The 23997-nt window shown below is 34.7% G+C and overlaps 1 protein-coding gene across 13 annotated transcripts in view; it reads left to right on the top strand.

The window, feature by feature from the left end:
* Nucleotides 1-23997, top strand: part of LOC143247462 (uncharacterized) — a 139239-nt gene that overhangs the window by 35564 nt on the left and 79678 nt on the right. For all 13 annotated transcript variants that reach the window (XM_076495622.1, XM_076495619.1, XM_076495621.1 and 10 more), the window contains one exon: nucleotides 14707-14829. In XM_076495622.1, the coding sequence (XP_076351737.1) occupies nucleotides 14733-14829 (97 nt within the window). In that variant the 5' untranslated portion in view covers nucleotides 14707-14732. The remainder of the gene's footprint in view (nucleotides 1-14706; nucleotides 14830-23997) is intronic.

The raw sequence follows: 23997 nt of genomic DNA, 5'->3' as shown, positions 1-23997 counted from the left end.
TTCTTTAATTTGTTTTTCTAACTCTTGTCATAAGCCTAAATCTTGCCAGTGAATTAAATATGTTAGCATAGAGTCTTGGTGAGTAGTACTTCTTTCATGATGATTAATTACAATAGTATTTCACCAGCCACTGAACCCTTCTCTTTCAGCAAAATGTGAGGAAAAAATTAAGGGGTAAAAAGTTTACAAACAAATCAGTAAACTGACCCTGTTGATGGTGAATACAATAACCACTCTCTCTTGTATTGCTCACCAGTGGCTTTTACCCCAAAGAAAAGTTTTTGCGAACAGTATGTCGTTGGTTTGCCACTATTGAAAGTCAGGAAAGATTTGCCAAATGACCCATTGTGGTGTTGACAGTCAGTGGATCCATAAGCAATCCAACAAGCTACATCATTAGCAGAGAAATTGAGCCAAAACCCTGTATCTTTTGCTTTAGTTTCTTCATCTTTTGTAGACTGAAGCATTTTACCATAGTCCAGTGCATTTTCATTTTCAGCAATTATTTCAACTTCAGACTGTCTTTGTAGAGCAACTTGCATCAACATTAACACTAGAGATATCAGGAGTATTTAGAGGCAAAGTGAGATCAGTTGTGAGACTTGTGCCAGTTGAGCCAGCTTGTGACACTTCAACATCATCATGACATTCTAACCTTGCTGTGGACAAAGTGGTACTCGTAGGTGTGGAGCTTGCATGAACTTCAGCCTTGTTATAGTTAGATGCAGTACAAGTGACTTCTGATGGCAGAGATGGGTTTTGATTTGGAAGGTCGTGTTGTGTAAGATGAGTGAAAAAATTAGTCAGCTTTCCAGTCTTGGCCACTAAATCCAAAGCATTTTGTTGGTTCTATTTTGCCAGTTTTATCTTTTGTGCACTACTTAATTGAACACGTTTCATCTTGCAATCTGAAAAGTACAGAAATAAAAACGAGAAAAACTCAAAATAATATGGATCATATATAGTTATAATGATGAGAAAAATACTGAAATTCATAAAGAAAAACGTTGGTAAGACAGTCAAACATACTAAACTCTCGGTCTACATTTAGACAAAGATTGTCAGAAAGTTATCATGGGACCAAGGTCCATCAGCATATAAACACTAATTCATAAAACCTTTATTGATTTGCTGCATTCTGACTGGTTGAAAAACCATTCAAGATTGGCTTCAATCCATTTTAGAAGAATTAGTTTTCAATCATTGCAAAAGTTTCATTGTGGTTGTTGCTATGGTAGCTGTATGCAAGAAGCAATGCCAATGAATATGCAAATCCATTATGAGCCTAAAAGTATTCCAAAACAATTTGTAATGAACAACACATACTGTTGTAGCTTATATACACAGTAATCGTTCTGTACTGGTACAAATACATAACATATAATAAATTGTAAACTGTACTGCACATTGAACTGTTAAATACTGGTTTAGGCCCATGCTAGAGTATCTTGATCCTAATCAAATACCCGAAGAATCAGTTGTAACCTCAACTCTGAGCTCCATTTTGACCTGGGGACTTTAGATGAGCTAACAAACCATACACCAACAAAATAGACGTATGTTTGAAACTTCATCTGCATGCGAAGGCAATTTCAAATCGACGGCCTTACATTGAGAGTAGTCTACTTTATTATTCCAGGCTACAGTAGCGTTTCCAGTGTACTTAACACTAAACTAGTTACAGTATTTAGGCCTAACGTGATTGTCGCTCAGTTCTCAGATGACAACACTGACGTTCGGCCTAATGCTGCTACATTGCAACTGAGGTCATTAACGTTAAGCCTAGTACTCAGTAATAACCTTGCTCACATGAACTTGTTCAATTCATGCACTTTTTCAGACAATCCTAAATTGATTTTGTTGATTTGTCGGTTGTTTACGGTATCTTTGTATGACCATGGTGCTACAGTATTATACTACTACTAGTATAGTGAATACATAACAACGTTAAGAATCATGTCTTACGCAGTTCGACCTAAAAGGTCGAATTATCGCCTTTAGACTGCTCCGATCAGTCAATTGTTCTCCCAGCTTTTCAGAAATGTAATATAACTAGTCGCAAAATAGTTTAATTACACCTGAAAGTTTGTCGTCGTTGTCTCTATGTTTGTCTCGGATTGTACGTTTGTTCGTCTCAGAAAAAATATCACCAGAGGGCCGGGTCGGGACATTATGACGTCAGGATAGGATTAAGGAAGAAGTGAGGAGAATATAATTGTAATCTCCATTTTTGGGTCTAAAAATGGCATATGTGACAATTTTGTTGGCTATTTATTAATGGGAATAAAAACAATGGTGCTCGGTCTTAAATCACATTTAAGACCGGGCACGTTTGTTCGTCCCAGAAAAATATCACCAGAGGGCCGGGTCGGGACATTATAACGTCAGGATAGGATTAAGGAAGAAGTATTTATCCCCTAAGTAAATCTTAGCTTCAGATTTGTTTATATTGGGCCAGGCGTGGCCAAGCGTGTTAAGGCGTGCGACTCGTAATCTGAGGGTCGCGGGTTCGCATCCCCGTTGCGCCAAACATGCTCGCCCTTTCAGCCGTGGGGGCGTTATAATGTGACGGTCAATCCCACTATTCGTTGGTAAAAGAGTAGCCCAAGAGTTGGCGGTGGGTGGTAATGACTAGCTGCCTTCCCTCTAGACTTACACTGCTAAATTAGGGACGGCCAGCACAGATATCCCTCGAGTAGCTTTGTGCGAAATTCAAAAAACAAACAAACAAACTGTTTATATTATTACACAATCACAAGGGAATACGTACATGCCCAAATGCGCTTATAGGTTACATGTGATATATGAACGGTGGCATTGCTACTGTGGCATTCCTTTCTGAAAGTTTTCTTGGTATGATAAATTTCAAAAACATGTACTCGCACACAGAGGAGATTTTTTCACAACAAGTTGTTTGAAGCCAAAAAATTACGGCTCACAAAAGCTTTAGTGAGAAAGACACTCATAAAAATATTACAAAACATACGTGAATAATGCAATACTAATGCAAATAAAACTAAAACAAACGAGACGATAATACAAATATAACGTATAAAAACAGAAGCCGAAAAATACCCGTAGAACTAGCCACATCTCCACATCTGTCACCATTTCGTTTGACTTGTGTGACTGTGGTATTATACTCTTATTTTTCTGTAGATGTGTCTGAATAGAGCAGTAAAAGATAAAACAAAACAGTTCCACTACCTATAATTTCTTATAAATAGCCACAGTAGAAGGGATGATTGAGAAAAATATTTAATCTTCAAGGTCAGACATCATAACGTACGAACATCTTTTATTTGAAGCTTTATCAACATTCTGTTCTGCTCTTAACAGTAATATTTCGCAAATCAATGACTTTGTACTTCAGATACATAGTTTAATAGTTTCTCGAAACTTTAATCACTCACCGAGCCATAGAAAACTTTTTTAACAATACAGAGTAAAGTCGAACACGGCAGATAAGGACAATTACAAAAAAATCGACTAAAGTTGAGTGTGGCATGAAAGAGTTAAGGGCATTATAACTGGGTGGAAAACTTTGTGGTGTCCTATTCCCTTGTTACCCTAAGCACGTGATTATTTTACTTCATGGTTAATCCAGAGCTGATTGGCTTGTATTTTCTGTTTCACCCTGTACTTAGATTTTTAAGGAAAACCATTTATATGTAAGAAAACTTATTTCAAGGGGTAATGATATTATCGTTTTCACAATAATTATTTTTTCAGTTTATGTAAAATATAGAAAAACCAAATTCACTTTTCAATACACCCATTGCCTTCGCAAAACCTTATTTAATATTCTACAAAAGTTTTGGGTGCCATATACCAGGTTGTTTTTGTTGTAGGCTGAGTATAATAATAATTGCAAACGAGCCGTTTTGAGAGGATTTTGTTTTCCGTGTAAGTGTAACCTGCGTGCTTTTTGCGCCTTTTTATGTGTGCACAGACTCAGTGGTCAATAGTAGAGATTTTAAAGTATTATATGAATTGAATTTTCCCTGAACAGTGTATTCGTGTTTTGTGCAATTCTTTGCACTCCCTATTATGAATCACTATCACTGTTCACGACAGAGGAGCACAATTCAGAATTAAGATAAAAGATTATTAAATAACTTACGAAAAAAAATGTCGTTGTAAGTTGTTTATTTGAACTAATCAGAATGGTTTTTCAACGAGTTTTATTGAATTCAAGAAGCAAAAAATGTTTTCAAAAGTTTGACGATTAACAATTCTTAAGGAGAATATTCTCGAAACATCGGTCGCAGAAAAACGTTATGATCTCATTTCACGATATAGTTAACAAGTCACCATGTTCTGTACAGAATTATATTACCACATATCAGATCAGTGATATGTTGTTGTTTTTTTCTCAGGAGATAAACAACACAGGGTTGAAAAAGTGCCAAATATAGCTGTGATAATTTGTATAATGTGTTTTGCAAAGATATTAGACCTTGATTTTTTAAACTCCTAGTTGAAAAGAAATGTTGATTTGTTTTAAGTTTCGCTATAAAAACAGTTCTGTTCATATTTGTGTTTTTTATTAAGTATTAATTTGATTGTGTATGCTGCATGTTTTTTGTTTCTCACTAATCTTTGAGTGAATAGATTATGCGAAAAATATGAAAAATAATGATTTTCATGGAGTGAAAATAATATACTAGAATGGATTAAGGGGTGAATGACAGTTGTACTTTTAGTTATTTTGGTAGTAGTCTAAAGTTATGTAATGTTTTAAATACAATTTTTTATTACTGTCAGTTTAGCACAACCTGGCGAAGTCTTTACAGAAACATCTGATTCTTATAACCAAATTAGTAACTTATTCACTGTAATGGCAAATTTTTATTGCAGTGTCAGGTACTGGCTGTACCACGCAGTCATGCTCTAGTTGCTACGTTTCCATACATCGTGAGGACATTAAGTTTTGTCATAAACAGAGCTGAACATGCAGTCGTAAGAAACTAGCACAAATTTAAAATGTTATACTACTTTAAGAAATTAGTCGGTAGTCTATCAATAGCTGAGATTAAGCTTCGAAAAATGTTAATGATTTCATCATTAAGTTTGTTGATAGTTATAACAAATGTTAGGCGTCACCATCCTTCACGTAAAATGCTTTGATTATTGTTAAAAACGTAGATAAATTATACATTATACTCTTATAATGAATATATTATTAGAAACAGTACTTTGACTTGTTTATGAAAATATAGAAGTATATTGGGAAATAGTTTAGTTTAAATTAAAAACAAACGACGCAAGTTTGTTTGTTTGTTTGTTTTGGAATTTCGCACAAAGCTACTCCAGGGCTATCTGTGCTAGCGGTCCCTAATTTAGCAGTGTAAGATTAGAGGGAAGGCAGCTAGTCATCACCACCCACCGCCAACTCTTGGGCTACTCTTTTACCAACGAATAGTGGGATTGACCGTAACGTTATAACGCCCCCACGGCTGGGAGGACGAGCATGTTTGGCGCGAGTCGGGCGCGAACCCGTGACCCTCGGATTACGAAGTGAACGCCTTAACGCGCTAGGCCATGCCGGGCCATTCTAGCAAGTTAAACGTGGAAAGATTTAGGAAATTGGTGGATACGGTATTCGGACAGTATGTGATATTTTCAGCATGTTAAGCGTTACGCGATATATGAGCCAAATGACTACGTCAAAAAAGACTGGTTCAAGCAATGACCATCCTTAATTTCAATACGCTGTCCACTCAGCAGCACCCGCGAGCTAAGTATTCGTATTTAACCGAACATGAAGAAAGAGTTTCGTTGTTATAGCTTCCCCACACTTGAAAGTACGGATGGTATTCACTGATTATTATATTTTTTATTGCCCTGGATACTTCGTATACGTAGCCCAGCGCGTTAATGTCTGCCCTCCTCAGACAACTTGATGAGGCTAACTCGGAAAACTCTGTATTGGGAAGTTTTCTACTATTAGATAGGAAATTGAATTTTGACTTAGTGTCTTGATTTGAGAACGCATCTAGCTTTTTGTTGGTGAGGACGATCTTTATTCCAGTAATGCTAGTTATCGTTTATTCTTCTCAATGTTTGAACAAACAGAAAACTTAATATGGCCCGATATAGGAATTGGAAGCTATCCAAATTAAAGTCGTTAAATGAAAATAAGTGTAGACCTTGGGAAATGGCAGCAGGATCTCAAGAGGAACTCGAGGACTTACATGTGAATCCTACATCAGTTAACAACGACTTTCAGGAAGTTAAAAAGAGTGCTACTAGGGCTAAAAGTAGCAGATTTAATTGTAATGAGCTTATTCTGTTGAGCAACAAATTTTAGCCCTTGGCTTTTGCAGATGAAGAAAGGAAAATAATAGGGTCAGAAAAGGGTGTGAATGATAAGGAGGTTGGTTATAGTTTTAGGTGTTTTCTTGACAAGGCATGTAGATAGGATAATGTGTGGGGTAAATAGTGAGAAAAGTAATCAGATTATGCTAACCAGAAGCATATATATATATATGGTGGGGGATATAACTGACAGAGCAGGACATAAAAGTGGATTAGCAGAAATACATTTTTTGTTGTACATATGAGGCTAATGATGTAGGGGAATGTAGGTTAAAGGATCTAATTAATAAATATAAGGGGTTGATAATGGCAATTAAAGAAAATGTCCATTACTTATTTTGCCAGGGATAGTTCCTAGAATTAACTGTGGAGATGAAGGTATAAGGACGTTACTAGGGCTAAATCCTAGGATGAGCAGTAGACTGGTTGGATTTGTGGAATGAAATCAGTGGGAAAAGGGAGCATTTTTGAATGAGTAATTTATATTTAAATAAGATAGGAGCTGGCTTATTTGTAAGGGAGGTCTGGCATGTCCAGGTGGTTAAGGTGCTTGACTTGTAATCTGGGGGTTGCAGGTTTGAACCCTTGTCACACCAAACATGCTTAGCCTTTCTGTCATGGGGGCATTATAATGTGGCAGTCAATCCCACTATTCTTTGGTAAAAGAGTAGCCCAAGAGTTTATGATGGGTGGTGGTGACTAGCTGCCTTGTTACACTGCTAAATTGAGGAGAGCTAGTGCAGATAGCCCTCATGTAGCTTTGTGCAAAATTCAGTAACAAACAAACATGTTTGCAAGGGATATTAACTCTGCTGTAAGGGAAGTTTCAAATTAGGGTTAGACAGTGGTGAGGACCATCATAACCTAAATGCAAAAGAAATAAAATGTATAGAGAAGTTGAGCATAAGAAATAAGTTTAGAAGTAGTTGTAGGAGTAGGCTTAATTGTTACTATTGTAATGATAGAAGTATAAGAAATAAAATAGATGACATTAGTGCACTGGTATGAATGGAGAACTTTGATATAATGGTAATAACAGAAACATGGTTAAACCTAGATGATTTTAATGACATTTTTTTTTTTTAATATGGAGTTGTAGGTTATTTAGTAGAGATAGAGTATTAAAGAGATGGGGAGGAGTGGCTTTGTGTGTAAAATGTGAGTCACATCCCATTGAAATTGAGAATTTGAAAGATAATAGCAAGGAGATTGAATTCATTTGGGTTTCTGTTAGTGGATATAAAGGGAAAAGGCTTTTAATTGGAATTTATAACAGACCACCAGATAATACTGATGGAATTTTGTGAGAAACACTACAGTGAGATTAAGATTTCAGCTGTAATTGAAGTCGTAATTATAGGTGATTTTAATTTCAGGATTATAGATTGCTAAATGCTAAAGGAAGAAAGATGTTTGGAAACTGTTCAAGATATTTTCCTTCATCAATTAGTTGAGGAACCTACAAGCAACGGTGCTATTGTGCTATTATTGTTAACTTCAAATACTGAAATGATCAAGGGTGGAAATTGAGAACATCTGGGTGCAAGTGATAATTGCTTTATTTGGTTCAATATTTTGGTACATATGGAGATAAGAAATAATGATATTTTGGTCACAAATTTTAAACTGCAAAAGTTGAAGGGGTGCAACAAAAATTATGAGTTTATAATTGGGCGCCTGAGTTATTTAAGGACACTGATTAGATGTGGAAAAGTTTTAAAGATCAGTTTTTAGTATTGAAGATAAACATATTCATTATAGAAAGAAAATGGTAGCTGCAACTGGAAAAAAACATGTTGGTTTTCAAATATAAGAGAAAAATTGAAGAGCATCATAGGTTTAAAAATTCAAATTTACTGGTACAAAGGGAGAGTTTGAAGATTATAGAAGATCAAGGAAGTTGGTGAAGCAGGAAATTAGGACACCAAAAGGGTGTATGACAAAGGTTGAATGAATTCAAAAATTAACAGTAAAGATTACTTTAAATATGTTAAGGGTAAACAAAATGTTAGTGTGGGAGTAGGATCCTTGATGGATAGTAAAGGAAGGCTTTAATGTGATAATTATGAAATGCATTAATAAATTTTGCTTTTTCTTCAGATTTTAGTAACAATTTAAGCAGTATTCTGCATTTTGAACAGTTGGTGGATGGAAACAAGATGACTGCATTAATTCTGAGCTTGTTAAGAAGAAAATTTGTGAAGTTTAAAGAATGATGATTCTCTTGGGCCAGATGATATTTCCTTAAGGGTTTTGAAGGAGGTTAAGAATTGGTTGTGTGGGTTACGTGCCACTATTTTTATTGAAAGTCCACAAATAGTGGGAAGGTATCAGAGGATTAGAAATTGGCTAATGTCACTTCAAAGGTGATAAAAACTCTCTGCGTAATTATAGGCCCATTAGTTTTACATCAGTTGTGGAGAAAGTTTTGAAAGGTCTGATAACAGATGCTATGCAAAGCTAGCTAATAAAGTTTAATATTTTATTAGATATTCAGCATGGTTTGATAAAGGGAAAACCTTGCCTTACAAATCTTTTTGACATTCTTTGAAAAGGTTACAGCTTATATGGATGAGATTAAGGATATAGACTTGGCATATTTGGATTTTCAGAAAGCATATGGCAACATGCCACATAAAAGGCTTGTAAAAAAATCTAAAGGTATGGGGGATAACTTTGCAAATTGTATAGAAGAGTGGCTGAAGGGAAGAAAGCAGAGGTTTGTTACAAATGGATTTCAGTCAAGCTGGATTAGTGTTACAAATGGAGTACCTTGGGGTTCAATCTTAGGATTTTTGCTTGAGTAAATGACATCTGGTTAAACTGCAAGACACCTTTAGGGTGTAATTTCACTGAATCATAAAAGGCATAATGTTTGGCTTTTCTTTACATGTAGGTGCTTGATACATTAAGAATGGTTGAAATAATATTTTAAGTGATAATTAATACATCTTTATTACTTTATAGATTTAATAGATATTTCTTGTTATCTTATTAACATTTTTATGATTGTACTGTAAGCTAAAAATGGCTGCTACTGTGAGTTTTCCTTGTTTACAAGCTCTTTGGTGTTCTAATATAGGATTATCTCTTTAATCAGTTCCTAACAATATAGATTCTGTAGCAGGTAATAATATGAGAATAAAGTGGAAGGAAAGTAATTTTATATCGTTAAAGGAAGCTTTTCAATTGGCAATGGAATGTGAATCAATTAAAGTCACAGATAAGCACCATATTGAAGTTATGGGATCATCAGAGTGAGTAGTAGAGTAATGGAACATTAATTCCCTCTGATGATGAAATAACTGAAAGGGTTAGTTAAATAACTAGTTACACAAAATGGAAGAAATAAACTACATAGCAATAGGTGTTTCAAGTGTAACTTGAAAGGTAATATGCAAGGAACTGTAGGCAAAAGCATGTAGAGAATAAATCTCTTTTTACAGGATGTAGGTAAATGTGAGAAATATAGCCATTGAAGCCAAGCCTGTGTGGAATAAACAGCTGTTAATACATAAGGGAGATAATATCTATGGATGAGTCTTTTACCCAAAGTAGGTCAAAGATAAAATACCAAAAAGGGCTAATCAGACAATTTTACAAGATAAGATAAAGATTAAAATATATTTTAAAATATCTGTCCATGAGTTTATTGATGGGGATCCTTGCAGTTTGTAGATTGACACTAATTTTACAGTTACAACAGTTCTACTTAATTTGATAATGAAGCAGAAAAATAAAAGGAGACAGATTGGTACAAACAGCAAATGGACATGAAGTTGCAGCAGGAAAAAAGTTGGTGGTTATCTTTTCTATAGGAAACTTCTCTATTTGTTATGATGTGTGGGTAATTGAAATTGAGGAAGAATGCATATTGGGAATTGATTTCATAAAGAGTCATGGATGAGAGATTAGGCTAGCTTCAAATATACTCTTCAAAAAAAGAAACGGAAAAGGTAAAATTTGAGACAAATTGTTAATAAGTTTATTCCGGGTAGTTCTGTATGACATGTGTGAAACTTTGCACATTCACTGCTGAACATCCAAAGTCTGCAAAGGCAAAGTCCACTCTCACTAGTTGAAGTTTAACGTCACTCAAGGTCAATAAAGAGTATGCCCCCGTGAGCATCAATAACTGCTTGGCATCTCCTGCCCATGGAAGCAATGAGATGACGAATCACATCCTGTGGAATGGCTGTCCACTCAGCCTGCAAAGCTGCTGCAAGCTGAGGTAGAGTCTGCGGTTGAGGTTGTCGCCATTGCAGATGTCGGTCCAACTCGTCCCAAAGATGTTTGATGGGGTTTAAATCTGGTGATCTGGAGGGCCAGGGAAGAACGTTGATGTTGTGGTGTCTCAAGAAGACAGTGGTGAGTCGGGCTGTGTGAGAATCGTCGATGGTTGCGTATGGTCTGATCAGAAATGTGGTTGTTGAAAACGTCGTGGTGGCGTTCACCATGATGGGTTGCACATGGGGCTTAAGAATATCGTCGATGGTTGCGTATGGTCTGATCAGAAATCCTACGCAGCCCTGGTATGGTTGAGGCAGTAGACGTCGCAGTGGTGGTCCTTTCCCGAAGGTGACGTAACCGGATGTAGCGATCTTGTGCGGGCGTGGTCACACGAGGTCTGCCAGATCGTGGACGGTCATGAGTTGATCCATGTTGTTGGTGATCATTCCATAGCCTTGTTATGGTGCTTGGGTGGACATTCACAGCTCTGGCAACATCTGATTGAAATTTGCTTGCTTCCAAGCGACCAATGGCGTTGTTGTGTTGTGCTTCAGTCAGTATTGGCGTAACTGTATTGCGTGTCAGTGGCTTAACACTGAGCTATGGAAACCGAGAACCCGTCACTTTTATAGGGATTTTTCACATGTTGCACTTGCAGAACATGCAGTTCTCTCAAACAAATTTATTGGACACGAATGCGTTTTGGCAAAAAATCCGTTGTTTTCCTCCATTTTCAAAGTGCACAACTTTTATTGTCATTTTGGTCTGACAATCAGTGCCTTAACACATGTAACATCACATATTCTGAGCTTGTAATGTTATTCAACATATTTCTCTTTAAAATAAAAAAATATCCCTTTTTGCTTGCCTTTTTTTGAAGAGTATAGCTTCACAGTCTGTGACAAAGAAATCCTTGTGCACCTAATGACAATTAATACACCTGAGGTTGAACTTCTAGGGCCATGAAAACAATAAATTATTTTCTGGATGAGACATCATAAGACAGTATCTCCACATAAAAGAAGTTCAAGCATAAGCAGAAGTAGTCACCTTTGAGAAAAGGTGTTGCTCGTGACTACTGTAAGCCTTTGGAATTTGTAGGGGCTTGGTTCCAAAAATTTCTAGATATGTAACCATAACCACAGATCTAGGAGCATTAGTGTTTCCAACTTTTGCATATCCTTGAAACTTGTAACTTAGCTATAGGGCTATTAGAATTTTATTGGCCTTGATGTAGTAAAAGGTTCATGCAAGCTATTCCTGTTGGTTGTTGAGCCATAGAAAACAGAAGATAGGTGTCAAGTCATCGATCTTTTTCATCTATATCAATGTCTAGATTCTCCAATTTTTCACAATTTATTCATTTCTTAATCTGAGTTGATATTTTATACAGGGATTGTAGATGTCCAAGTTTGTTGTAGTCAGCTCTCTTTCTACACACTGCCATAATGGTGGTGTTCAACCACAGTTTTTATCTTTTTTTTGTGCACAGGGGTCAAGTACTGCAGTTCTGGATTTTTAACTTTCAGGCTTGCATTGGCTTCCCATGGATTCTGCCATGTTGTACAAGTTTTTCTCATCATCCATCCATTGCATTGTGTTTACACCATTCCATACATGACTGGCTAATTCTGACATCATGTTAGTTGTCAAAACATCACATCCTGGTTCTACTTTGAGCAAAACCAAGGCTGGCTTCATTCTTAGGGCTGAGACATTTATTTTTGCTCCAGTTTTGTATGTCATCTGTTTGACAATTTTCTCTTTTACATCATGTCTTTCATTTAGGCTCAGCTGACTCTGATCTGGCTTCACTCTATGGAAGAGAAAACCTGACTTTTATTCATCTCTCTTTCTTACACTGCAAGAAAATGTTAACTTCAGAGAATCAAAACTAGGTATGACATGGCATGGACAAGAGGTTGTGTTTTTAGTGGATATTGGAGCAGCTGTTACCCTACTCCCTCTTGCAGAGCATCAGTGTTCCATGAAAACCAACACTTTGGCAAGTTAGCATAAACGTTTGGTGAATGGTGATAATCTAAATGTGGTGGAGAGGCTAGTTTCTGGTTTTGGCTAGGCAACTTCACATGCTGAGCAAAAGTAGTTGATATTTTAGGGATTCATTTAATGTGTAAACTACCAGCCACTTTTGCTTTTGAACTGTAATTATTTGGTAAAATCATCAAGTAAGAACCAGATTAGGCCTGAAACAGTGAATTGCATGGTTGCAAGATGAAAAGGAAGTGGTAATTCTGGTAAACCACATTTATGTACAAGCAGTGTCTGATGTACTGTAGATACAGTTTAGTGTGTTGTCACCATATGCTGCAGTGACATAATTTACTGAAACACATATGTTTGAAAAGTGTGCTGCAGTTGTTTGAACAGTGACTTTCTTGAGTATGGATGTTGTGCCACTGTTGAGATGTAGCACTAACATTCATTTATTCAACTTCCAGTTGGAATAGTCATCAGAACAGAGGCAGAAATTACACAAAGTAGTTGAGTAGCAAGTGTTAAGAATCAAGAATGAACGTGGAACTTCTACAACATTTAAAGTCTTGAACTGGAGATTGTGACAGTAATTTGAACTTAGTGAATTGCTAGGCCATATTATTTGGGTAAGTATCACCAATATCCACACCATGTTACTTTTCAAGATTTGCAATTCCAGGAAACTTTATGAAAGTGCTCTCTTCCTTAGCTATGAAGTAGTTGACATCAGTAAGCTTGTCCACCCTCTCTTGCTCTTCAGCCTCAGCATTTTTCATGGAAATACTTGCAAAAACAATAAAATGTTTGCATATATAATTTAGAGTTACTTGATAAATTTTATGATTATCAGTATTTAATTCAATTTGACCCAACACTTGGACAGGGAAGATACTTATTTCCATGTTAATTTTACCAGCTGGTTCAAAAGGAGAGCAGGAAAAATAAACTTTACTGGTTTTAAATCTAGGCTCTGTCATTGGTGGTTATAACTACTTTTCCTGATTTTATTTAGTTGTTTCATGTTGCAGGTAATTTTTGATATTTTAGGAAGTTTCACTTGAGTGTTTATGGCAAACAAAGCACAAACTGAAAATTCAATAAAATATTATGATGTTAGAAGCCTACTGATTGAAGTAGATCTATAAGTGTCATGTCCCCTGTGTCAGTTCATGCTGCTCTAATATTGAAGATCAGACCTCCTGCGTTTCTCTGTGGAAACTTTCTTCAGAGAAATGACATTTCATCAATGAATGCATAATTCAAGTTTCTGATTAATTTCACTTTATCTTTTTGTCTCATAGACATCTTCCAGACAGTTGTGGTTACATATTGATAATCTTCACTGCCTAGTGTCCAGTTAGATCACTTGTGATCTATTTCTGGACTGTTGTAAGTTTCACTGGCCTGATTAGATCTGCAAAGTCAGAATTCCACTTGATATTCACTCAGTCTGACATTGGCTTTATTTGCTGATTGTAATCTTAACCCTCCCCTTAAGTTTTGTGTAATAGTGCTAGACCATGTAAAAGTAGAACTGTGTGCATTGTCAACAGTTTGAAGGGGGATAGGATAATCTAATTGATGGTAACCTGGATAACATGATTCTCACATCATGATGGACAAGTATGGTACTGATATATAATTGTAATTTGTTCTTTCATGTGGAACTTGTAGCTATGATATAATATTTTATCCTTTTTCTTACACAGCTCTATTTTTGATCAGTGATAGGTATGATAGGATCAAAATTGATTAGCACAAGACCTGTTTTGTTTTGCATTTTGTGATGCAGTACTGGTTATTTTAACCTTTGATCTTTGATTAAATATTCCAGAGAGTCATCTACTATAATGTTGCACACAACTAGGCTTCTGGCAATTTAACACTGGAACTGATTTTATTGACAGAGTAATGTTTCTTTCTCAATTGATGTCAGATACATGTAAAAGAAGTGGTCAAGCTAACTTATGAAATTTTTAATGAATATCAATGTTTTTCAAGTGAGCCATATTTTTAAAAATTTTTTACATTGTAGTGCATTAATATTACTGAAATAAATATCAGTCATTTTTCTTCCTCCATCTAACATACTGTCTTTTATTTTTGTTTTTCTCATTTAATTATTGTATTTTTATTGTTTTAATCCTTTTTTCATAGGAAAAACATTGTCCTAAGGGGTAACCATGGCTACGTCTCGTACTCCAAGGGTTATCACTCCAGACTATTCACTCGTGGAAGGTCTTGATGATGAACCATCAGATAAAAAAGTTACAGAAACTGGTAAGTTACTTCCTAAGATGTTGGTTATCATTTGAAAAACATGGAATGATAAAGTGATCCTTAGTTGTATTAGTAGTAAAATGATTTAAGAGTGTGTGGGCTATTAATACAACAGTAACACCTCAAATAGTATACTTGTTGAGTACAAGAGGTTGGCTGTGGTGACTAAGTCTGTTAGTAGTTTAGAAAATTTACAGCTGTTTTGTTTTTTTACTAAGGATTGAATGTCATGCCTGAGTTGTCTTTTTTTTTTTTTCTATGTGTATGTTTATTTGAAATATTGTAATTAAAAAGGAATGCAATAACTCCCATAGGTACATTGTTGTATCCTTGTACATGAATGATTGTATATCAAATGGCAACTCTCTGCTAGAAGTTGAAGTCTTTGAAAAATAGTTTGTGAGAAGAAGAAATTTCACAAGGTGATTTGCTAAATCCAGTCCAAATCCATTATCATCATTTCTTTTTTAAATTTTTTTACTATTAATACTGAAGGATGCTATTTACGTGAGCAATTATACATCAAAGAATGAGTCATTGGTTCCATTATGTATGTAATTTAAGAAAAGTATGTTTTTTTCATGGTATTAACTACAGGTAGACATCAGAATTTGGTTTATGTATTAGGGTGGTCCTCACTTTTGAAGTTTTGATTTACAATATTCTTATCTCCACATTTTGTTTTAACTTTTAAGTAATTCACACTAAAGTTTTTCTATATTGATTAATATTTTGGGATTGCTAGAAGTAATTGAAATTTTACCTTGTAAAAGATATGTCTTTTATGTGAGCACATTATATCTACATATTCTGAATATGCTAGAATGTTGAAGAACATTCCCTATATAAATAATCTGTGCAGCCATTTGAGGGGTAAAGGGCTGTGTCCTTGCATTTGTTAACTTGCATTAAAAATTTTATTGAACTATTATTAATTAATAGTCAATAGTGAATTAACGTCAATAAGTCTAGAATCAAATTGTAGGTGATAATTCAAAATTTTTAATATTATGTATGAGTTATTTTTTTAAATTTAAAAGTAAACATTAAAATAACATTTAAATATAGATTTCAGTGAGTTATGTGTTATGTTTAAAATTATATTTTTTTTATGTCAAAGTACTGAGCCTGAAGTTTCATACAAATTAGGAACTGAAGTTACTAATATTGACAAGCTAGAAATTAAAATAAAAACCTCCTGTCTTTTAATTTTGTAGAGATATGGCTTATCAACTGAATCAAACAAGGTGGCCCTGTTTAACTTGTTCTATTTTCTGATATGGTCCCTCATATACACTTACTTCGGTGTATGGTATGTGAATAACCAATCAAGAGCTCAGAGTTATCCCAAGTGTGCATTTCCCTGCCATTTTAATCTTTCAAGAAGCTTTGACGTTTTTTTTTACTCAAAATTTCAGTTATGTAAGTTGTTTCTTTAGTTTGCTCAAGGTTTCATATTTTTTAAATCTAAATAAATTTTAGTTAATAAGCTTAATATTTATAGTGGAATTCAATGGTAACAGTGGAGTTATTTATGGCCTTTTTGGTTATTCAATTGTATATATAAAACCTAAAAATTTTGTGTGATATCCTCCACAAGGAGAACATTAAAAGGCTTAGCAACCTATGTCCAACAACAACCGAGTACAAAGATCATAGTGAGAAAAGATAATTATTTGCTTTATTTCTTGGTTTATAGTTCTATATTTTCAGAAAAATAACTTTAATTTATTTCTAAGTAATACTAATATATGTATATAATGTATAGCAATTGAAATAAGACTATATATTATGAAATTTATATTTTATATTACTAGGCATGACTAGGCATATTATAGGTCAATATAATAAAAAAATAAATATACAGTATTATGAGACTTAAGTTACTTAGACTAAACATTTGTATTTTTGTGTTATGTAGTTATTCTAGCATGATAAAAACATAATTTATATTTATTTCCTAATATTTGTTATGATAGTTATGATGTTGGTTAAGTAACAGACCCCACATAGTAAGAATATAAAAACTAACATAAAGTATAAAGTCTTTCTGAAAAAAAAACAACATTTGAAATGTATTTAGGAGGTTTTAGAGATTACAAAAATAATATTTAAGATTTTTTGGATTAATAAGTTTTTTTTAATCATAACATGAAATCATTTTGCACTCCAACTAGAAACAAAACAGACTCTATTTTCACAAACAAATCTTTAGTAAAAATATTTCATTTAAAAATAGATTTTTAGTGTACAAAAAGCTTGTAATCTTTGCTAAAAATCTGCCAAATTTCATGAAGATACAGATAATATATTGGAAGTTATAATGTGAAAACTTAATGCATGAAAGTGTGTAGACAAATTTGTATATTATACCAAGCCCATTGTGAAAAGGTTAAGCAGGTTCTTTTTTATCATTTAAACTAATTCTAACCATATCAGTGTATCACTGGATGTGGATACTGTAACAAGAAATAAGACTTTAGATGTTTTGTTCAGAAAACCTGAACTAACATGAAGCAAATTACCTTCAAATAGGCAACTGCTGTGTGTGTTTTTCTTTTAACATAAAACATAACAGAACACAGTTAATGAAAACTTAAAGATTATGACTAAGAATGCCCTAGGTTTTGGAAAGAAGGCTTGAATTCCAATTCAACCAGAACATCATGCCATTATCAAACTCTGAAAAAAATGGACAAAACTAAAGGAAAACTAAAACATAACAAAGCAGATTTTGTCAGTAATCTCAGTGACCTTTCTGACATCATTCATAAGGATACTCTGATGAAGTTTCAAGAAGACGGGGATTTTCTTTTTGCTCAGAAGGAAAGAGGATGTCATAAATGCATGGACCAGAAAGATAAGGTTCTTTCTTTAACCTTATCATGACAAGTTATGGGTTAAAGACCATGATATTGCATTTGTTGACTTGTATTGAATATTTAATTGAACTTCTAATTAAAATTTGTCATTATGTTTTGTATGAAACTATAGATTATAATTCAAGTTTTCTTATTTTGTATTTCATTTTTTAATTTAAAAGTAAAAAAAAACACCTAAACATCAATTGTTTTGTGCCACATGGAATGTTGAATGTAGCACGTAAATGTTTATGGTATCTAAATAAAAGATCTGTAGTTTTGTACAAATTAGGAGCTCAAATAATCAATATTTAAAAGCTAGAATATAAAATAAAACCATCCTATCTGTTATACATGCTGATATATTGCTAATGTACTAGATCAAACACACTGGTCCTGCTCACTTATTTCAATTTTTTGAAGCTGTTCCTTGTATATGCTTAATTTTATATATAACACATGAATAACCAATCAGGAGCTCAGAATATCCTACAAGTGTTTTTCTCAGCCATTTTCAAATATAATGAAGTTATCTTTTTCTTTCAAGATAAACTTTTGTGTTGGTAAGTTGAGTCTTTAGCCTATTTGGCATTTCATATTTTTTGAGACCTGAATACAGCTCAGTTACTAAACTTGCTAAGTTATAATGAAATTATTTGATATAGATATAGTAATCTATTATAGTTTTAGTTATTCAGTTGTGTATATAAAACCTAAAAAAAAACTGTATCATTTCAAATCCTTCATATGCGACATTTCTTACAACAAGCAGCAACTGAATACAAATATTGTAAATATAAGAGATAATTGCATGCTTTACTTCTTTATTTATTGTTCTGTGTTTAAAAAAAAAAGTTTACAAACATTTGTAAAAAGTAATAATTTATACACATATAATGTATTATAACTGAAATGTGATTGTGTTTTGCAAAATACTAGTCCACTAAAACACAGGTCACGTTTATATTTTTGGATTCTGTAATATGAGTGCATATGTAATATGAATAGCTTGCAGAATTTTGTAAACATATACATTATGTGTATATTATAATATAATTACTCTCATAGATATTTTTATGGTTACAAGCTGGGTGGATTTCATCCAACTCTTAATGAAAGGGTTAAAAGAATCAAGGGCTGTGAGGAGATGTGAGGTGAGTATGGATATGAAATAACATGCAGAACAGGCAGAGCAAACTTTGGTGAAATTGTCAGTGGTTGGGAATCATCCAACAGCACTGATGATGAGGTTGGAGGATGCAGTTTCAGTAACAGTGATGAGGATAGAGGAGCAATTGAAGAATCATCATCATCTAAGTTTAATAGCAGGTATGGACAGAACAAAGCTGAGTGACATAAAAGTAACATTTGTCACAACTTAGTCTTGGTTATGTTATGCATAAGTTAACCATCAACCATTTCTTCATTCCAAAGATGTCAACATTGCTTATGTGAAGAACATATCAAAAACTTAAAGGAACAGTTCCAGTCAACAGTCTTGCCTGTAGTTTATTGGGTTAACAAGCTCCTTAATGGTCTAATAGGGAAAGAACAAGTGGATCATCAGCCATTGATCCTGTCTGAAGTGAGAGTAAGTCAACTTCTGAGTGTTCCAAAGTTGATTTCGAGCACTGGAAAAACTCAAGTTTCTGCAACGTTGTATTTTCTTGAAAAATGGGGAGTCATTAATTATGTAAAGACAGCTTGCTTTGACAACAGCAAGAAACACCAATAACAGAAATGATGCTTGTGTTTAAACAAAGATTAAACAAGAATCTTCTGTATTTAATATGTTGGCATCATGTTTTAGAATTTTTCCAGACACGTGTAAAAAACTTTCAAATACTGTAGGAGGCTCTTGTACAAATATTGCAATTTTCAATTGGTTTCAGCATTCTTGGAATTATGTGGACCAGTTGAATTATTATACTGCAGCTGACCTTAATGAAGTAGCAGAAGCTATATAGGAAGTTATGGACAGTGTTATTGAGTTGTTGGAAGACAATTTTAAGTCAGCCAAACCTAGAGATGATTATCAAGAGTTTCTTGAATTAGACATAACCTTTCTTGGTAGCATCCTTCCTCGTGGAGTACAATTTATAACACTTGAAGCACTGCATCATGATGATCAGTGGCCGAGGCATTATATACTTAAGAACTGAATGTGTATGGGCCAGTTCAAACTAATTAGATATGAAGAAAAAACTCCCTGACATCTGTATTTTTATGGTGCAAGTCTATTTTAGGGGATGTTCTCACTACTACTGATGCCATTTCTACTTCTTGCAATGCCCTTAATTTCCCACAATTTCTTGTCAAGTGTAATTCTGAATAAAAGCATGGATGAATCTCTAAAGGACCACCAGCTGAATATCAGGAAGTCTGAAGATATGTAAATTGAAGATTAAATCACAAAGAACACAATAGATTTATTCAGGTGCCTCAAAATTCCATCTGTTTTTTCTGGATTATGATCCCAAGTCAGAGGAGCTCAGAAAAGACTACAAGGAAGTACTACAGACAATTCAGTACTTGAATACATGTGTTAAATGATCATTATGAAGGGCTGTGGCTCTCATTGAAGAGTATAATGCTATCATATCAAAAGTACAGAAACAATATCTCCTTCAAGTTGTGCATGATCATAGATGATGCTTTCTTAACATCAAAAGTTTCTCACTGCACCACAATCATATAATTATGTAATCATACTATTGTACATGAAATAAAATAATAATATGCTTTAAATAAATCATTTAAAATACAAAAATATTTTATATCACATTGCAGTTTAGAACTTCAACCTCATTCAGCAGTGTCTAAATATGGATGAAGTTTGACATTTAATGTTTTTTTGTACAGTGGAACAAAATTAGGGGATGAGAATTTTAAAATTTTAAAGCTGAAATTTTACTTGCAAATAAGGACCACCTTAATTATATATATAAACATGTATATATATGTGTGTGTCACAATCAGATTATAACTTAATATTTTCTAAAAACCAAAAAGATCTTAATCCACTCAAAGCATACATGTTAAATTTTTTACATTAGAATTTGTGAGCCCCCCAGTGGTATGTTCTGTGGACTTGCAAGGTTTTGATATCTGTGGTGGGAAGAGCACGTTGTGTAGCTTTGTGTTTAACTTCAAACAAACAAACAGGAGTTATGAATGCACCCACTTCTTTATTCAAGAATAATTTGTTACATGTAAATATCAATTCATCAATCTACTGCATCAAATACTGAAATTAAGCCCAATCATTACTCTACAAGTAGTAACAAGTGCTTCCATTCTTGAACATTTTATTTTTGTCCACAGTGACAAATTGCCTTCATAAATTAGTTAAATATAATGTGAATAACCCCATAAAGTTAAAACAATAACATCATAATTACATAACTGTGTGTACTTGACATTTATAACAAATTATCCATAAACTATTTCCATACATCACATAACACATGTACCAAAATACATACATACATACATACATATATATATATATATATATATATTTATAGTTACATATTAACTGAGGCATATTTGCAGTGCATGATGATGCAACTGAAAAAAAAATGCAAATAACCTTTAAAGCCAGTGCTATTGTTGGTTGCTCATTTCACAGACTGATGACTTTCATGTGCCACCTTCTGTGATAAAACAATACCAATTTAGTTAATAACACAAGAATGAAAATAATCACAAACAAAAATCAAAAGAAATGCCATACCTTTCATAATTTACCATTCATGTCCACTGCAAAATGTATGCATATACACACAGTATAAAATAGTAGATACACTAAGAATGATAGCAAAATTATTTGTTGTCATACAACAGCATCCCACACAGTTCAGTATATGTTGAGTGATAGTGAGGTATTTTCAAGTAAGAATTGACTTCCCAGCAAATTATCTGAGAGAGAGACTCACTAATAACAGCAGATTCACTCTGGAAATATTGGGAGTAACTCTGAATTGAATAACGTGAGTTTTCCTAATGTCTGTCTGAAATAAAGAGACTGGAAAAATGTGGCAGAAATGAATACAGTTTTTATTATGAAATAAAGAACTGAACCAAGAAAGTGCACCTGAATTCATAAGGTAAGTTTGATTTCTTTTTCTGACAACTAGTGTTACTGTGTGATCTTGTTTTCATTAGTCAACTGTTATATATGGTAAATATCAACTTGACCAACAAAGAATGTTACAATTCTAAACCTTTTATCATGTATACTGTATATCACAACAATATAGTGTGTGGCAAATGGGCATTATCTACCATGGAGAACAAAGACACAAGGCAACTAGAATAAGAGAATCTCGTCAAATTTTTGGACCATCTGTTTATGCTGAAACAGCTTACAAACTGAATGAATGAACAATTTTAAAAATTTGTACGAACTTAAAGTGGGTAAAAAATGTAATATATTCCAATATCACAGATGCACCACCATTTAGAAAGTTAAAATTCAAGGAACGTGTGTAAATATTTAAAATGTTAAAATACTCAAATGATGAACATTGTATGATACACAAATCTTTATTTTAAAAAAAACAAACACCAGTTCTAAAACATACTTTACATGTTTTGAGGTTGTTCATTTCATCCTTAGTCCCCTCGGTGTGGATCCCTGTACGTGGTGAGGGGACTTCCTAGGGAAGGTTCTGTTCTTTTAGTTTACCTCCTCTGGGATCTAAACATCCACCCACGTGTTTGCTGTTCGTGGCGACCCGTGAAGGGGAGAAGAGGAACCTGGTGGTTGAGGGGTCCAACCCAAACACACCACTTTGGTCTTGAATTCCTGTAAACGAGCAGCCTTTGGGTAGCCCCCCTTGGGTCAGTTGGCTGGTTTACTTGGGCTAGAGTCAACTAAGTACCAGTGTTTGAAGTTCTCAATGGGTGTTGTGGACATTGTGTCTGATTTGGGTGTTTGGGTATAGAGCTCACGAAATTCTGGCGTTGCTGCAATGTCCTTGAATGACATTGTAGTGCATCCCCTCGTAGGGCTTCATGGCGGGTGGGGTCAGTGGGTACCGAAATTTTCCTTTTTCCTATGGAACCTCCTTCAAAAAATTTAAATAAAATATTGAAAAAATGTCAATAGGTAAACAACCACGTCTTGAAGACTCTAAGCAGCAGTCTTCAACATCTGTAACACACGTACCTCATTTTCTTATATTATATTCTCTTTCAGAAAAACCTTCAGGGCTAATGTCCCCCTTTTTTATTCAGAAGGGACTAGAGGGTCTTGCTGGCTCTCCAAAGTTCGTAAAGAAGCTTCAATCTGGAGATATATTGGTTGAAACATCCACAACCCAACAGAGTGAACTCCTGTTGAATTGAGGTTACTCCTTATGCTACCTTGATTCATCACGAGGAGTTATTGTTCAGAGGGATTTGAAGAACGTTCCCGAGTCAGAGATTCTCGCTGATCTCTCCTCTCGGGGGAGTTTCTGCAGTGAGGTGCATCTCTACTCGCAAAGACGGAGTTACACTGCCGACAAATAACCTCATTTTAACATTTACATCACCACGTGCACCTGCCACCATCAAGGCAGGTTATCTAATTTGCAGGGTATGGCCGTACATTCCAAATCCTCTTGGAATGAGGTATGAGCGTATGCTCCCTGATTACAATCTTTCTCTTTTCAATGCTGGTTTTTCCACTTATTTTCATGCACCTAGTCAGTCCTTTACTGCTATTGATCTCTCGGTTTGCTCCCCTTCATTATTTTCCCATTTTTCATGGAGGGTTGACAGTAATCCACTAGGCAGTGATCATTTTCCTATACTTTTGAGAGAGACTGGCCGTGGTCGATGCCACCCTACCCGCGTGCCCCGGTGGAAGCTGGATCAGGCAGACTGGTCCACTTTCACTGCTCTCGCAGAACTTGCTCCTGCCATCGTGAATCAGCCATCAATAGATGACTGTGTGGCAGCGGTAACTGACTGTATTATACAAGCAACTGCTCAGTGTATTCCTAAAACCTCGACGCGTTTTCCACAATATCCTCGTCTGTGATGGAATCCTGCTTGCCGCTTGGCACAGAAGGCTCAAAAACAGGCCTGGGATACTTTCCGTAGATATACCACACTTTCGAACCGCATCACTTTCCAACGGGCCCATTCACGTGCGAGGTGGGTGAGACGTCAAAGCCAGAAGGAATCTTGGATTAAGTTCACAACTAGCATGTCTTCTACCACCAGTTCCAAGGTCATATGGGACAGGATTTGAAAGGTCAGTGGGCACTATAATTCTGTCCCCCTTTCCATCTTACTTTCTGATGGCCAAGAGGTA

The sequence above is a fragment of the Tachypleus tridentatus genome, chromosome 3 (assembly GCF_004210375.1).
Source record: "Tachypleus tridentatus isolate NWPU-2018 chromosome 3, ASM421037v1, whole genome shotgun sequence".
NCBI classification, from domain to species: domain Eukaryota; kingdom Metazoa; phylum Arthropoda; class Merostomata; order Xiphosura; family Limulidae; genus Tachypleus; species Tachypleus tridentatus.
The sequence above is the reverse complement of the archived record's forward strand: the minus strand, read 5'-3'. Positions and strand labels throughout refer to the sequence as shown.